At 41.7% G+C, this 15,928-nt stretch overlaps 1 protein-coding gene and 1 long non-coding RNA gene across 9 annotated transcripts in view; one reads left to right on the forward strand and one right to left on the reverse strand.

Moving 5' to 3' along the window:
- Positions 1-15,928, forward strand: part of MAP3K21 (mitogen-activated protein kinase kinase kinase 21) — a 51,086-nt gene that overhangs the window by 22,109 nt on the left and 13,049 nt on the right. The window contains exons 3-5 of the mRNA XM_024115735.2: positions 75-223; positions 1,046-1,221; positions 9,776-10,016. Of these exons, the coding sequence (XP_023971503.1) occupies positions 75-223; positions 1,046-1,221; positions 9,776-10,016 (566 nt within the window). The remainder of the gene's footprint in view (positions 1-74; positions 224-1,045; positions 1,222-9,775; positions 10,017-15,928) is intronic.
- LOC114484492 (uncharacterized) overlaps positions 1-15,928 on the reverse strand; it is an 80,383-nt gene that overhangs the window by 12,193 nt on the left and 52,262 nt on the right. For 4 of the 8 annotated variants that reach the window (XR_008616098.1, XR_008616099.1, XR_008616093.1 and 1 more), the window contains 3 exons: positions 11,375-11,555; positions 2,599-2,822; positions 2,171-2,462 (listed from right to left, as the gene is read on the reverse strand). The exons of 1 other annotated variant lie outside the window; for it this stretch is intronic. This is a non-coding gene — a long non-coding RNA (uncharacterized lncRNA). Of the gene's footprint in view, positions 1-2,170; positions 2,463-2,598; positions 2,823-10,121; positions 10,890-11,374; positions 11,556-15,928 lie in introns of those variants that run through there. 3 more of the 8 variants (XR_008616094.1, XR_008616100.1, XR_008616096.1) reach the window with 3 other exon arrangements.

Here is a 15,928-nt window from a genome sequence, read left to right on the forward strand (position 1 = left end):
CTGATACGCTTCTCCCACCGACTGTGTCATGAGGAAAAGACCCCGTTTAACTTTATGAAAACTCTGCCTTCCAGCTATGGAGTGGTGCTGTGGGAACTGCTCACGGGAGAGGTCCCCTATCGTGGCATTGACGGTCTTGCTGTGGCCTACGGGGTGGCAGTCAATAAGCTCACTTTGCCCATTCCTTCCACCTGCCCTGAGCCATTTGCCAAGCTTATGAAAGGTATTTGGGCATCTCTGTTTTTGTGTGTCTGTGGGGGTGAGGGGAATTGCTCATTAGAATATCTGTATATTTTTTTAACCAAAAAGGTATTTTCTGTGATTCTAATTTTCAATCGATTTTAGATTATACTGTTTTAAGAATTAGAAACCATGTCTTTGATCTAAGATGTCAGGTAAAGTTTTGATGAACTAAGTAACTTAAAAACAATCCACTTTAATAGTGACTCATTTATACAAAATTCAGTTGAATGGTAATAAACTTTTCATCAAATACACTAGCAGAGTTCAAAGACAATATTGAATTGGCTCCATATGTGCCATTTTTAATTCTACCTAATGATCAAAAATGTTTTACAGTCTTAACTGACATGGTTTTGCCATGACCTTATCTATTTTGGTCTTACCTTTTAAAAATTGTTAAGTAACTCTTTTTGTAAGCAGCAAGTTACCTTACTTATTAGACTGTTTCTTAGAACCTCTCTTGTGACTGTAACATTTTAGAGACTTTGGTTTTCTTGGGTTGAGTTATAGAACTCTGTATCTGTAAGTCATGTGGCCAGGGCAGCTTAAGTGGACAGAGTTCATGGTACATGGTAAGGCAGAGAAAACACACATCCACATACTAATGTCAAATAATGCAGAATACAAGAGCCTCGTCTAATAGTAATTATTACACAGGCTGCTAACACAGACACTGTATAAAATAAAATTTGCAAAATCATTATCAATTGATGTTTAAAATCTTCAGCAGACACAGTCAACATGGGCTGATAATCTGAACTGCGCTGAGAAATGGACTTACTGTGATTCTTGTTTATTTTAGAATGCTGGCAACAGGACCCTCATATTCGTCCATCATTTGCCTTAATTCTTGAACAATTGACTGCAATTGAAAAGGCAGTTATGACTGAAATGCCTCAAGAATCTTTTCATTCCATGCAAGATGACTGGAAACTGGAAATTCAACAAATGTTTGATGAGTTGAGAACAAAGGAAAAGGTGAGTGATATATATTAATTGCATAATGTGCTCACACTTATGGAGATTGTGGAAAACTTGAGTCAAGAACCACTGTCAGCATTATGTTAAAATATTTTCAGACTTGTTGATTCTTTCCTTCCAGGCAAAACAAAACGAAACAGAACTGTACTCAAAACATATAATTGGAAAACAAACAAGCCTTAATTAGAGGAATTTTCAAACGTAAAAAAATTTTTTAAAAAGGAGAGAGAGTGGCATACTAAACGCTTAGTATGCGTTAACCAGCTTCAGTAATTGTCAGTATTTTGTCATTTTGTTCATTTCTTTTTCCCATTATCATTTTTTTAACTGCAGTATTTTAACTTAAAACCTAGACTCTCGTCATTTTACCTTTAAATGCTTCAATATGCATCTCTAACTGGTAGGAATTTTTAAAATATCTTTCTTGCCATTATTATCTTAAAAAAATAAGTAATTCCTTGATACCGTGTGATACTCCATACCCAAGTGTCACAGTTTGCCTCAAAGATGTCTTCTTCTAGTTGGTTGGTGCCAATCAGAATTTAAATGAGGGCTTCATGTTTTTAGTTAGGTCTTTTAAAGCTTCTTTTATGCCAGTCCCTCCTCCTTTCCCCCCGCCCTTTTCTCTCCAAGGCATTGCTTTGTTGGAGAAGCTGGGAAGTTGTATAATTTTTGAATTTCTTAATATGATGAGTGAAGCTCTGGTTGGTTTATGTATTTTAAGAAGAAGAAAAACAATAAACCTGAATGTTAAATGTGCTGAAGCTGCATATATATTAACCACATACAAAGTGTGAAGTAGGAGAAGCAGAAACACACTTAATTGAAAGGCAGTTGTAAAGTGAGTTCCTGGTGACAACTAACTGTCAGCTGTCACTAAAGACCCCAAGTTCAGGGCATGGTACTAGGCTTCACGCATAGTAAGTAAGTATTAGGGAGTACTTACTTCTTAAAAGATAGTTTTGTAATACTTGAACATTTTGATGACTCAAGGTTTATTCCGGTTGTCTGAGGTGTATAATTGTTCAGTAGGTTAAATTCTTCTCTTGTACTTGGCAACAAATGTCTGGGCTAAAATACAACATTGCAGGGCTTCCCTGGTGGCGCAGTGGTTGAGAGTCCGCCTGCCGATGCAGGGGACGCGGGTTCGTGCCCCGGTCCGGGAAGATCCCACGTGCTGCGGAGCGGCTGGGCCCGTGAGCCATGGCCACTGAGCCTGTGCTTCCGGAGCCTGTGCTCTGCAACAGGAGAGGCCACAACAGTGAGAGGCCCGCGTACCACCAAAAAAAAAAAAAAAAAAAAAACAATGCAACATTGCAGGTTATTGATAACCTTTACAAAGCCATGTAATTGTCCAGGAAGGAATTTTTATACCTCATATATTTGTGATTCTAAAATAGAATTCTTTTTCAGTAGGCAGTAATGCTTTGCTAAATAAAGAGTCCATTTGCTTATTCCAGTATACGTCATGGAAACATGGGATTATGACATAGCTGAATCCTTCTCCCATGTTAAATTACCTTGACTTATGTAGTATGGCTCTCCTTTATGCCACTAGACTTTCACGTTGATTGTAATACTGAAGGCCTATAGCCGACCTAAGGGCAGAGGAAAGGGCAAAAGAGGGAATGAAAAGATGTGGTTTGAATACATATGCATAAACATTCCTTGAGCTACTGTATATACTTCTGTGCATGAAGCCAAGATATCATATGCCCAAATTCTATCCACGAGCAGCTTACTTCTACTGTTGTCAGGCTGAATTGGGAATGAATAAAATGTATGTCATAGGCATTCCCCAGAGGGCAAATTGTTCACTGGAAAAAAAATACAGTTTAAGAGCTTGTCTTTGGGGAAATTTTTCTGAGTTTCAATGTTAGAATTTCCTTCCAGCAAACATATTAAATGTCTGCTGTGTGCTGGGAAGAGTGTTAGAGCGCTGGGCTACGCAGATGGATATGGCAGTCGGAGTATCCTTGCGTGGTCCTTGACTGCCAGGCTAGGGATCTGGATCTTGTTGACAAGTTTTTAAAAGGGGCTTGATGTACTATCTTGGCAACACTTTCCAACCAACCACTGAAGTCAGAACCTCTCCTCACTCCCCCTCTGCCTTCCCTCCTTCTGCTTCCTTTGTGTAATAATGAGATTACTGTTCTCTTAGGTACCCAGTCTCAAAGGTCTTGAAGATGTGGTCTTCTCTGTGACAGAGACCTTCAGTGGCCAATTCCTTTTCCTCATTAACTTCCTTGTCCTTCCATATTTGACCTCACTTTTTCTCCAGCCAGGCTGAATTCCTTCAAGTTCCCTTAACGCCACGCTCCTGACTTTTGGCCTTTGTGTATATTCTTTCCTCCGACCCCGCCCTGGCTTTTATCCCCTCCTCACTGGTGCTGCTTCTTCATTCTGAGGCTCCCAGAGCTCCCTTCCCTTATCCTCTTGTACCACGTAAAGTGTGTCACAGTGTCCTGCGCCTCCCTTATCATGCCCACGCTGAGTCATACTTTATTATTATCTGCGTCTTTATGTGTCCTTGGTCTGCCTTTTCTGCTAGTTAAGTTCAGGAACTATACTGTTTCATTCTTGGTCGTGTTCATCCATAGCACTGAACAAAGTACTTGGCCCATGGTAGACATTCAGTAAATACAATAAATACCTAAGTAAAGCTTCTTAACATGTTCCTAATATGTATTTTAATAGGTAAGAGATATTAGCAATTATTATTTTATTGTCATATTTTTAAGTGAAAAGGGAATTTAAAAGTGGAAAAATGCCATGAGTCCGTCTTTGAATCTTATGCTATAAAAGAGGTAGACGACTCAGCTGTTTAACTTCTGGTTATATAATCTTGAGAAACTCCCACACGTATGCACAAAGAAATTAAGGTTATTCACTCTGAAGTATTGTTTGTAATAGTGAAAAACTGGAAACAACCCCAATATCCATTAATAGGGGAATAGGTGCCTAAACTATTGTATATTCATGTAGTGGAAATCTGTACAGTACTTAAGATGAATAAACTCCAGCTGTATGTTTCAACATGAGTAAGTCTCAGGCATAATACCGGGCAGAAAAAGCGGTTGCAGAAGGATAATCACATTGTGTAAATTTATAAAACCACATAAAACAATACTATTCAGGGACTTCCTTGGTGGTGCAGTGGTTAAGAATCCGCCTGCCAACATAGGGGACACGAGTTCGAGCCCTAGTCCGGGAAGATCCCACATGCCGCGGACCCACTAAGCCCGTGCGCTACAACTACTGAGCCTGCGCTCTAGAGCCCGCAAGTCACAACTACTGAGCCCATGTGCCTAGAGCCCGTGTTCCGCAACAAGAGAAGCCACCACAATGAGAAGCCTGTGCACCGCAACAAAGAGTAACCCCCGCTCGCCGCAGCTAAAGAAACCCCGCACACAGCAACGAAGACCCAACGCAGCCAAAATAAATAAATAAATAACTAGAGCCCGTGTTCCGCAACAAGAGAAGCCACCACAATGAGAAGCCTGTGCACCGCAACAAAGAGTAACCCCCGCTCGCCGCAGCTAAAGAAACCCCGCACACAGCAACGAAGACCCAACGCAGCCAAAATAAATAAATAAATAAGTTAATTAATTAAAAACAAAAAGAAAATGGTAGTGATGGATCAAGTACTTAAAAAAAAACAATAATACTGTTCAAATGTACAAAAAGACTGAAAGTATAGACAGGGGAAGGATACAAACCAACTAAGGACAGCGGATCTGAAGAGGGAGGGGATAGGATTAGGTATGATGCGCCTAGGACTTTAACAGACCTGAAACAGATATGGTAAAAATTTCGCATCTATTAGATATTGATAGTAAGTGCATGGGTATTTGCTATTCTCTCTAATCGTAGTATATTTTAAATATTTCATAATTTTAACTAATTAAGTTAAAATTAAAAATAAAGGTTAGGGAGAAATCTGTGAGCTGCTAAAATCCTTTTTTTCTTTCTTTTTTTTTTTGGTAAGCCATATTTTTCAAATAGCAGACTTATAGGTAATTCACTCTCTTCCTTAGATTTTTCAGTATTTTGTGGGTTTAAAAATTCAAAACTGGCAAATGCAACCTTAGACCCTGACCCCATTGATAAGTACATAGAGCTCATATAATAATAGTCAGTCCCGTTTGAGTCCGTTCAGATCATATCCTGAGCATCACGTTTGATTATAGGCACCATGTTTTAAAGAGCTTCCCCAGGTGGACGGCGGGAAGGCGGGAGAGGAGCCTGCACATCTGAGCCGACAGAGAAGAGAAGTGAACAGAGAAAGGGGCGGGGAGCGCAGGGCTGTCCTCGCTGCTGGAAGGACCTTCCAGCAGGTGAGGGAGGAAGTGTGTTTCAGGTTGTTTTCAGAACAACCAGAAGTAGTAGGACCTCTTGGCTGAATGCTCCAGGGATGAAGATCTATCTGGTCTCTGAGTCAACAACTTGCCAGCACTTGGAGCTGAGCCGGTGGTCCACAGTGCAGTGGACTCTGCTTCAGCTGTTCTGCTCCCTGCCCTCCAGGAATTCAGGCAGACCACAGGGGTGACTGTATGGACGTCTACAAACCTATGGCCGGCCCTGCCCCCTCGTTATATTACGTCTTTAGCAGAATGCCGGAATCTCCAGCAGTCTAGAGAAGTGGTTCAGACCGAGGGCTCCAGCCAGGCCGTCTCGTTGGGCTTGGGGCTCTGCCACTTGCTGACCAAGACCGTTCTGCCAGCACCTCCCACAGTGAAGTGTCACAGAGATGCTGTCTCGGTCCCTTGGGGTGGTGTGGGCTTGCATGAGTGAGGTCCCCCCGGGGCTCAGAGCCTGCGTGCCTCTTCGTAGGCGCTAACAGTGCTAGCCTGACAGCAGAGGAAGCGGTGGCTTTGCTGGAAGCCAGGCAGGCTCCCGGCAGCACCCATCCCCAGCCCGGGCGTTTGGGAAACGGGGCTCTGAGCCGTAGTCATACTGGAAAAGGACTGAGCCCATTACTTTTTAAATCCTGCAGTTCTTTGAAGGATTACTATCAGTGATATTATTCATATGTTTTTTAGATACTTTAATGCATTTCGTTGACCTAAAATGACAGAGGAAAGAGTCTGGTTTTTGTTTTGTTTTGTTTTTATATACCTCTCCAAATGGTTTTCAGGAATCCTAAAATTAGATGTTTGATAACAGAAGTAAAAACATTTGGGAATGGGAGAGGACTTGGAGGAAGGATAAAACTTGAAATCACAGAATTTTAAGTGTGGAAGCAATGTTATTAATAACTATTATTTTAAACTCTTATTTTAATTTTAATTCTTGATAATTATTTATGAAACTGTAGGATAGAGGCACATTCAGTGAGTAGTTAATTCTTATCATATGTGGTGTAAAAATCAAAAAAAGCATGCTTCAAGAATGGATGACCCCTCTTTCTCCATTTTGAAGTCTTAGAAGTAGTTTCTTTGTTGTTCTTTGGATTCACTTTCGTTCTAGTGGTATCTTTACTTTTTCTTTTTACGTGATTTCTGTGCAGTGCTTTTTGAAGTACAGCATTTATGGTATCTTGTGAGCCTGTGATTTACAATTAAAGAATATATAGTCCTTTTTTTTTTCCCCCAAGGTTTCTAATTGCATCTTTTTTGATGGAGTCAAAAGCACAGTAGACTGTGCTCTATCTCCCTTTCTTGTTCACTGATTGCTTAAGGTAGGAGGCGTCAGACTTGGAATTAATGGTCAGTGACTTGGCTGTGCTGTGTTATTCAGTAAACTGTAGCCTCCATAGATACCGGTTCCTCCCCAGATTCCTGGCTTCTTATCTCTGTGTGTCTGTCTCTGTGCATTGGGTGCGTGCACCTGTCTTTGAACCACTGTACGAAGGCCTGTCACCGTTAATGATTAACACCTACTGCCAGGAATTTGGATTTTCCATTATTAAGTGGCCTGTGCCGAGCAATTAAACACGTAGTACTTGAGGAGTGATCTCAGCGACCAAAAGAATGTTTTTGTGTGCTTCATAATTTCACAGTATCCAAAGGGCTTCTAATACCCCAGACTTTTTTTTTTTTTAACACACTTTTGAATGTTTTAAAATTCATTCAGAAGGAAGAGTACTTTGGCTGCTTTCTCTTTGATGATCTTTTTTTCTCTTATGAAGTCTTAGGCAAGTGGTTTTTTTTTTTTTTTTTTTAATAAAGTCATTTTGGGTTGGGACCTGGAATTTAAAATGGTTTCTTATGCAATTACTGTAGCAGTAACACAAAAAGCCTAAGTGAATTTACTGCCTTTATCTCTTCCTCATGCCATTTCATTTCACAATAGCTAATTGGATTGTTATCTACACGACTGAAAAGTAATATCTTAACAAAAGGGCAGACGGTAATGAGTTAGAAATTAGAAGCTGACTGGAAATGAGCCTCTGTCCCCAAATACACTACAGTAAAATCTCCAACTTGGACAAACTGGTTGAAGAAAGCCACCAGTTAAATAATGGATTCCAGAATTTTTTTTAACAGGTAACATTTTCTTTTTTTTCTTTTCAAGTAATAAATAGTCATTTATATCTGGCACAATGTAATGAAGAAACACTGTTCTCCTCTATAAAAATCAGCTGATATTTATTGGCAGAAGTAATTTGAATATCAGTTCGTCTTAAGAAAATCATTTCTCCTGCCATTTTGTTTATGAAGTTTGTTTAGAAAAAATAATGTTTCAGAGGTGAATTTCGGTCCACTTTGGTAGAATTACCGTAAGTTCAGAATTGGTTTGATCTGAATAAAGAACCTTTATTTTTAGGGCTCTCCTTTTCTTCTTGATATTATCATATTTGTCTGTGGGAGGATGGCCCTCCGCGTTTATTTTCCTTTATGACTCCAGTCCCATGGCCCAGCTCTCGTCCCTTCCATGAGCCTCTGTCTTGCACTGTTTCTTCACACATCAGTACTTTTGAGGTGGCCTCTGGAAAGCGGCCTGCTTGTATAACGTGTGACATGTTCACACCATGCTCATAGCTCTCAAAGCTCACAGCCCAAAGCTCCGCCTGAGAAGGCGGAGTTTCTCACAAAGTTTTTGGCATTAGGATATCCTAAGATTAAGTGTGTCTGGAGCAGTGGAGCTAAAAGTTTGCAGATGCCTTGCTTTCTATGGGAGTGCTTGATTTATGGCAGGCTAGTCTGGAAAAGAAAGCAGTTCAGCACAGAAAGGAATATTTATGTCTCTGGTAAAGGACGGAACACTACAGAAATGAAATAATGCGGATGTAGATTAAAAACAATAGAGTTCTCAGTTTTACTACTGAATAAATTTTCTGTAATATGAATAAAAGTATTCTTCATAGATTTTCTATTTCTTACAAGTTCAATCATTCTAAAACCAAAACCGAGAGGAAGTTACATTTTAATCAGTCAGTATCACGACAGAGGGACTTTTGTTAGCTAATTCATGATATCTGTGTATAAAGTGACAGTTTCCATCCATCCGTGGGATCCTGATAAGTTCTCTGTGTACTGACTGTATTTTCCAGCAGCTTATCATTTTAGCGATGTTGCGCGTTCATTTCTGACGGGCCTTCACCTGACCCCTGCCACGTTGGCTTTGTTTTTCCCCTTAACCTCTCCACCACGGTGTGTTAATTCCCTAAGCAAATTCTTAAATACCCTAAGGAAAGACATCGGAATCACCACAGTCTTTGTGACAAGAAGAACTATCCTTTAGTTAGTCAAGCTTTCTCTCACTGCTGCGGCCTCTCCCGTTGCGGAGCACAGGCTCCGGACGCGCAGGCTCAGCGGCCATGGCTCACGGGCCCAGCCGCTCCGCGGCACGTGGGATCCTCCCGGACCGGGGCACGAACCCACGTCCCCTGCATCGGCAGGCGGACTCTCAACCACTGCGCCACCAGGGAAGCCCTGGCTTTCATTTTAAATGGGACTTTCACATCGGTACTTGGTCGCTGTGTGTTGATGTACATCTTACGTGTCAGGTGATTGTACAAGCCAGGGACGATAACAAAGTGTGATGACTCTTTTCGGGCCGTAAAACCAGAAGGGCAGATGGGATGGGACCTGGGGCCCACAGCTGGACGCTCCTCACACCTGACGTTGTGGCCAGGTGCGTCCCTGTGGATGAGGTGCAGCCTGCCCGCGTCACAGGGTGAGCCCGCTGTGCCTCAGCCGCAGGGGATGCTTATCTGCCTTCTTTGAGTTGGGCTTGGAAAAAGGTGGGTAAAAATTTCATAAAGAACATTCCACGAAGAAGGGCAAATCTGAGAAACCACATGGTAAGGCTCAAAACCTGCCACTTAATGATGCTCATGGCCCCTAATTAAACAGGAGCCATCAATTAAATAAGCCAATCTGCCCCCCCCGCCCCGCCCCCCCTAAAAAAACACCCCCAGGACCATGAAACAAAAAAAACCTAGAAGGGCCAGAGGGAGGCTTGTGTGAGTCCCTGATGTGCTGAGGTCCAGCGCGGCCCGCCTTGGCTGCAGGGGGCGCGGTCCGGGGGACCTGCAGCGGGCGGGCGGTGGAGCTGCGCGGGACGCGGCAGCCCGAGGTGACGGTGACGCTGTCCCCTGCGGCAGGAGCTGCGGTCCCGGGAGGAGGAGCTGACGCGGGCCGCCCTGCAGCAGAAGTCCCAGGAGGAGCTGCTCAGGCGGCGGGAACAGCAGCTGGCCGCGCGGGAGATCGACGTGCTGGAACGCGAGCTCAACATCCTCATCTTCCAGCTGAGCCAGGAGAGGCCCAACGTCAAGAAGAGGAAGGGCAAGTTTAAGAGGAGCCGCCTAAAGCTCAAAGACGGGCGTCGGATCAGTTTACCTTCAGGTACGATCTTGTCCCCATGTTCCCTAAGACTCGGGTGGTCACATCCCTCCCGTCCGCTTCTTTGTTTCATCAGAACTGGGGGAGTGAGATTTTAAAGCATCAAATGAATGAGATCTTCATCTCTTGCTTCCGTTCGTGGTCACAGTAGTGACCTAATGAGTTTTCACGGGTGAAACAGCCTAGGGAGGGAGTGCATCGCAGGCCACTGGGCGCTGCACTTCCCACTCCAAGCATCCTCTCCTGTTAGTGGAGACATTGATTTACTCCTTTGGAAATCAAAGCAGAATTAATTTCTCTTTAGCTGATTGCACTGAACCAGCATCACTCGGCATGGTGAAAATCCAGCACAGAACTGTCTTACTCAAAACGTGTAAACAATTAAGACACATGAAAACAATGAAGAAATGATTTCTTTCACCCTATCTATGGCAAGCTTCTTGTCTCTAATCGTATTAGCAAGAAAAGTGGAATAAATTAGAAGGTACAAATGCAAGGTCAGTTAGCAGCAAAGAGCTGATTATTTATCTATGTATTTAACATTATACAACAGTTAGGATTTCATTTTATTTGGGGAAAAAAAAGTCAAATTGAACATTTAACTTAAAACAATCTTAGTACCTAATTTTTTAACCAGATCAAAGTTTTGAACCTAAAGAACAGAGGTATATTTTTAAATTGTAATTTAAGCCAACTTTTCATTAGTCATCACAACTGTTTGGCTGCAATTACCTTTTAAAATCTGAACATACTTAGGTTTTGTCACTAAGTCATTGCTTCCACAAGGATCGCGGGGCTGTGATCTGGCACACTAAGGTTGCTATTCACACCCTCAGCAAAGTGTATCTAGTGTCTCGGTTACACGCCCACTTTCATCTGAGGGATCAAAATCATTGAGGTATGAGAACGAACCAGTAATTCTAGGGAAACTTTTAAAAATATTTTTAAACCATTGTGACAATAACATAGAAGGAATACGTGTTAGGAGAAACTAAACAGAATACAAAAGAGCAAACATACGTTAGTTCACGAAATTAAGTTCTTTGATGTTATGTGTTATACTTTGCTTAAGGGGACACCAGATGTCTGCCTGTGTTTTGCAGTTCTTTCTAACAGGGAAGGACAGTGACAGAACTAAGAGCTGGCTGCACCTGTATAGAATGTGCAGTAAGGTCTATATATCTGTTTCTACCTCTCTCTGTGTCTCTCTCTCTATATGTATTACATCTCAGAGTGCTCTTCATGGATTCTAGTGTTTTCCTGAGATGTTTGGTAATGGTGTGGAAATTTGATTTAAATAACAGTAACAACAGTTTTGTTTTATATAAAGTATGTATACATTGTCTTGCAAAAATACTTACCGCAAAATCCTAGAAGCCTTGCAGCATACTGTGATCTTTTAGGTTATGGCAGAAGTCCTCAACTGATCAGAAAATTGCTGGAATGGGGTAGTCAGGAGTACACAGTATACATTATTGATTATGTGTTTTGATGAGGTGAGAACAGGCAATGGGTCCTTAATTCATTTTACCTTCGCCCTGTCTGGGAACAAAAAAGGTACTTTTCCAGGTTCTTTTCTAATATTTGCTTTTAGCCAAAGTGTAACTTGAAGGGCCATTCACTGGACCGTCTGATATGTCAGACATAATTTAAAATATTTTCTTTGTGACGAGGCTTCTGCTTTCAATATAGACGATAGAAAAATTCAGAGAGGCACTCAGTGTGAGTTTTCTTCTCCAGTCCTGAGCTGTATCAGCATTCTTCTATCTGCATTGTGACTGTGTTACTGTAATTAATATTTATTGATTTCCTTGCAAAACTTTGGATGGGGGAGCTAATTAGAAACTGATGGAAAATAAACTTGGGGGAAACAATGAAATCATTCCAGTGATTCTTTCATCTTCATGGGAGAGTGATTAAATAAAATATCTCAGGATTCCCGAGATTTTTCTTCTTCTCAAACGTTGCTTGGCTAATACCTTGCATTTATTCAGCGCAAATTGAATATATTTTACTATTTTTGCTAGGTTTATATTATTCCTGGATTGTACTATTTGCCTTTTCTATTTCTGAGAATAGAGGGGTTCTTTTAGTTACACATTACTTTACCTTGTGCCACTTAATAAAAGATTCTAGTTAAAACATAACCCATAAAAACTACTAATCCTGATCCATTTTGAAGGAATGAAATGCAGCTTCTATAATTTAGGATGGCAGTTACCTCCTCTGCCCACAAGATGGTGCTACATTGTTGTGACATTGGTACCATCAGGGAAACTGTTTTTCTCATTCGAATCCCCCAGCTCTACACTCCCCTCTCCACACACACACACACACACACACACACACACACACACACACACACACACACACACACACACACACACACACATTACTTGCCCAACATTCCAAAGTAGGACACACATCCAAAGATCCAAAGAAAAGAATGATAACTACTAAAATAATTATTTTTCTCCTTCAGGAATCTTGCTCAGTAGAGAAAGCAATTATTTGTACCTTAAGTTCATGGGAGTTGGCTGAGTCTGATATTATCATCTGTTAGAAAATTCTTTTTGAGGTACCAGATTTTAGTACTATTTAATGGTACATTTTTTTTTTTTTTTTTTGTGGTATGCGGGCCTCCCTCTGCTGTGGCCTCTCCCGGTGCGGAGCACAGGCTCCGGACGCGCAGGCTCAGCGGCCATGGCTCACGGGCCCAGCCGCTCCGCGGCATGTGGGATCCTCCCAGACCGGGGCGCGAACCCGGTTCCCCTGCATCGGCAGGCGGACGCGCAACCACTGCGCCACCAGGGAAGCCCCTTTAATGGTACATTTTTAAGGAAGAAACGGCTGATAGGTGATAGATTGAAGGGTGGTGATACTTTCCTTTCAGCATACCAAATTACTTGAACCCCTTTTGCAGGGTTTTTTCCATGTGTAACTAGCTTAAAGAATTTCTCAGAAACACATTTGAGACTCCTACAAACTGGTTCTTAATATTTATGCCTGTGGATCTTTCAAAAATTTGTTATTAAATGTGAATAATTATCTAATTATTGTAATTTTGTCCAGAATCACTGATAGTAGCTTTGACTCTTAATGGCTATTTATAGCTATGGTGACTTACTGCCAGAAAACTCAAATGTATTCCTGCTGACAATCCTGCATAGCTACCAAATAAGGAAGATAAATGCTTATAAAATGAGACAGCATAATCTAAGAGTTTGTAAATTATATTTTGTGCATTCTTGGAATTTTTAGAACGAAAAAGAACGATCATGACAGATATTTTTATATTGTTACCACTTTGTATCGCTCCTGCTGTATTATGTTTATTCTGAACCAAAGTTGTGTCTTTAGAACATATAAAACAGGTCAAAGAGGTTTTGAAGCTTTCAGAAGTCGGCGTGTCTCTAAAGCCATGGTATTCTCACTTCAGCCATTTCAGAAGTGCCAGAGTCCTGCCTGGCATGCGTGAGTGTGAGTGAGTGTGTGTACGCCCATAGGGGGAGAAGGCAAAAGCTCCACCAAGACCCTTCAAAGAATACTGCAACTTCTACTGTAAAAATGATGATTCCCGCTGAGCCGTGTCAGTGTCCTTAATGAAACATAAATATTGCCAGGGGAAATACAAGTACAGGTTTACTCAAAAGCCTGTGGCCCACATGATAACCTGCCATGAGCAGATACCTTGAGAACACGTCTAGCAAGCAGTCCAGAGAAAAACTGGACGTTGGCCAGGGCCCCTTAACAGTTCAGCCCAAGTTTTCGTAAATGTGTAACTGGGACAGAATCAACCTTTCCCCATTTCATAGGGACAAGGATGTTTATCATAAAGAATATTTTATTTATGTTTAAAGCACAGAGTGCCTTTTTTTCCCCCTGAGTGAAAGTATTTAGATTTTTTTCAGAAGACCAGAAACACTCCAAATCTTAGGGATTGTTGAAGTCCAGTCTTGTGCCTTTGTGACTCACCCTTGGCCTTAAAACCTTCCATGCTGTCTCCCTGACCTGTGCCTGGCATCTCTTCTCCCAGCATTTGGTCCCCATGGTTTGCCGTTCAGACGCCGTGACCTGATTCTGCGCTCTAGTGCTGAGGCCTGCAAGAGCAGCCTGCCTTCTACTCTAGGCTGGAGGCTCACCCATAGTGTGCGGACAGACCGCAGGGCTAGTTGAACCTTTATAACACACTTCAGTCTAAATTGTTTCATATCTTTGGATAAGAATATGTCTTTCTTTTCCTACCTACTTCCCCTCCCCCCAATTCACTTAGTCGCCTGCCCTGATGAACTGCTTTCTTGCATCCATTCTTTCCTTTCCTTAACTGCTCTGCCCAGTCAAGTCTTTCTTGCTCACGTAGATGGTAGATGGAGAGAGCCTCCCATCTGGCACGTCATTTCCATTTGCTTTGTCTTCACAACCTGATCTCTGCCCCTGTGTTACTTGTAATCTTTTTTTTTTTAATTGGAGTATAGTTGCTTTACAATGTTGTGTTAGTTTCTACTGTACAGCAAAGTGAATCAGCTATACGTATACATATATCCCCTCTTTTTTGGATTTCCTTCCATTTAGGTCACCGCAGAGCATTGAATAGAGTTCCCCGTGCTCTACAGTAGGTTCTCATTAGGTATCTATTTTATATGTAGTATCAATAGTGTATATATGTCAATCTCCATCTCTCAATTCAATCCCACCCTACCCCCCTTGGTATCCATACATTTGTTTTCTATGTCTGTGTCTCTGTTTCTGCTTTGCAAATAGGATCATCATCTATACCATTTTTTTAGATTGCACATATATGGGCATATACCCAGAGAAAACCGTAATTCAAAAAGACACATGCACCCCAACGTTCACAGCAGCACTATTTACAATAGCCAGGACATGGAAACAACCTAAGCGTCTCTCAACAGAGGAATGGATAAAGAAGATATGGCACATGTGTATACAATGGAATATTACTCAGCCATAAAAAGGAACGAAATTGGGTCATTCGCAGAGATTTGTAGAGATGTGGATGGACCTAGAGTCTGTCATACAGAGTGAAGTAAGTCAGAAAGAGAAAAACAAATATCGTATACTAATGCATGTATATTACTTGTAATCTTAAACAGAGAAGACATTCATTCAGCAAAGATTTGCTAAGCACCTTTCCTGTGCAAAGGCCCTGTGCACATTTGGGGGTTGTCACAGTGATGGCAGCTGGCTCCTTCCCCCCAACATAGAGAGCCGACATTGTATTGGGGGCAGCCTTAAGCTAATAGTTAAACAAATGCTTATATTTTTTGCTATAATTATTAACTACTGTGAAGGAAAAGTCATATGACAGTGATTAGTAGAGAGATGTCTCCTGGTCTGCAGAGATCACAGACAGCTTCCTCACAAAGAAACATTTAAATGGAGACTCGAAGTAGGAGTTTACCAAACACGAGGGGAACAGGCAGGGAACACCTGCGAAGAAACTTGGTTTCCTCCAGGAATTGAAAAAAGACCAGTGTGGCTTGACTCTGCCCCCTGGGCCAAATCCAGCCTCCGGCCTGTTTTGTATAGCTCACAAGCTAAGAACATTTAAATACTAGAAAAAACAATTTTCTGACACATGAACATTGCAGGAAACGTAAACTGCAGCGTCCATAATAGAGTCCCATTGGGACACACGCATTTATGTGTTTGTGGGAATGCTTTCTCGCTCCATCAGACCATATGGCTCATAGAAACTAAAATATTTACTGTGTGGCACTGCTTAGGAAAAGTTTGCTGACCCCTGGTGTAGACCACGGCGAGTGATGGGAAAGCAGGGCACAATGAGGCTAGGGTGGCACAGGAGCCCAGACTCTGATCTGCAGGGGACTGGAGAGAATGTTATGATTTTTTTTTTTTTTTTTTTTTTTTTTTTTTTTTTTTTGTGGTACGCG

This window comes from Physeter macrocephalus, chromosome 20 (assembly GCF_002837175.3).
Source record: "Physeter macrocephalus isolate SW-GA chromosome 20, ASM283717v5, whole genome shotgun sequence".
NCBI classification, from domain to species: domain Eukaryota; kingdom Metazoa; phylum Chordata; class Mammalia; order Artiodactyla; family Physeteridae; genus Physeter; species Physeter macrocephalus.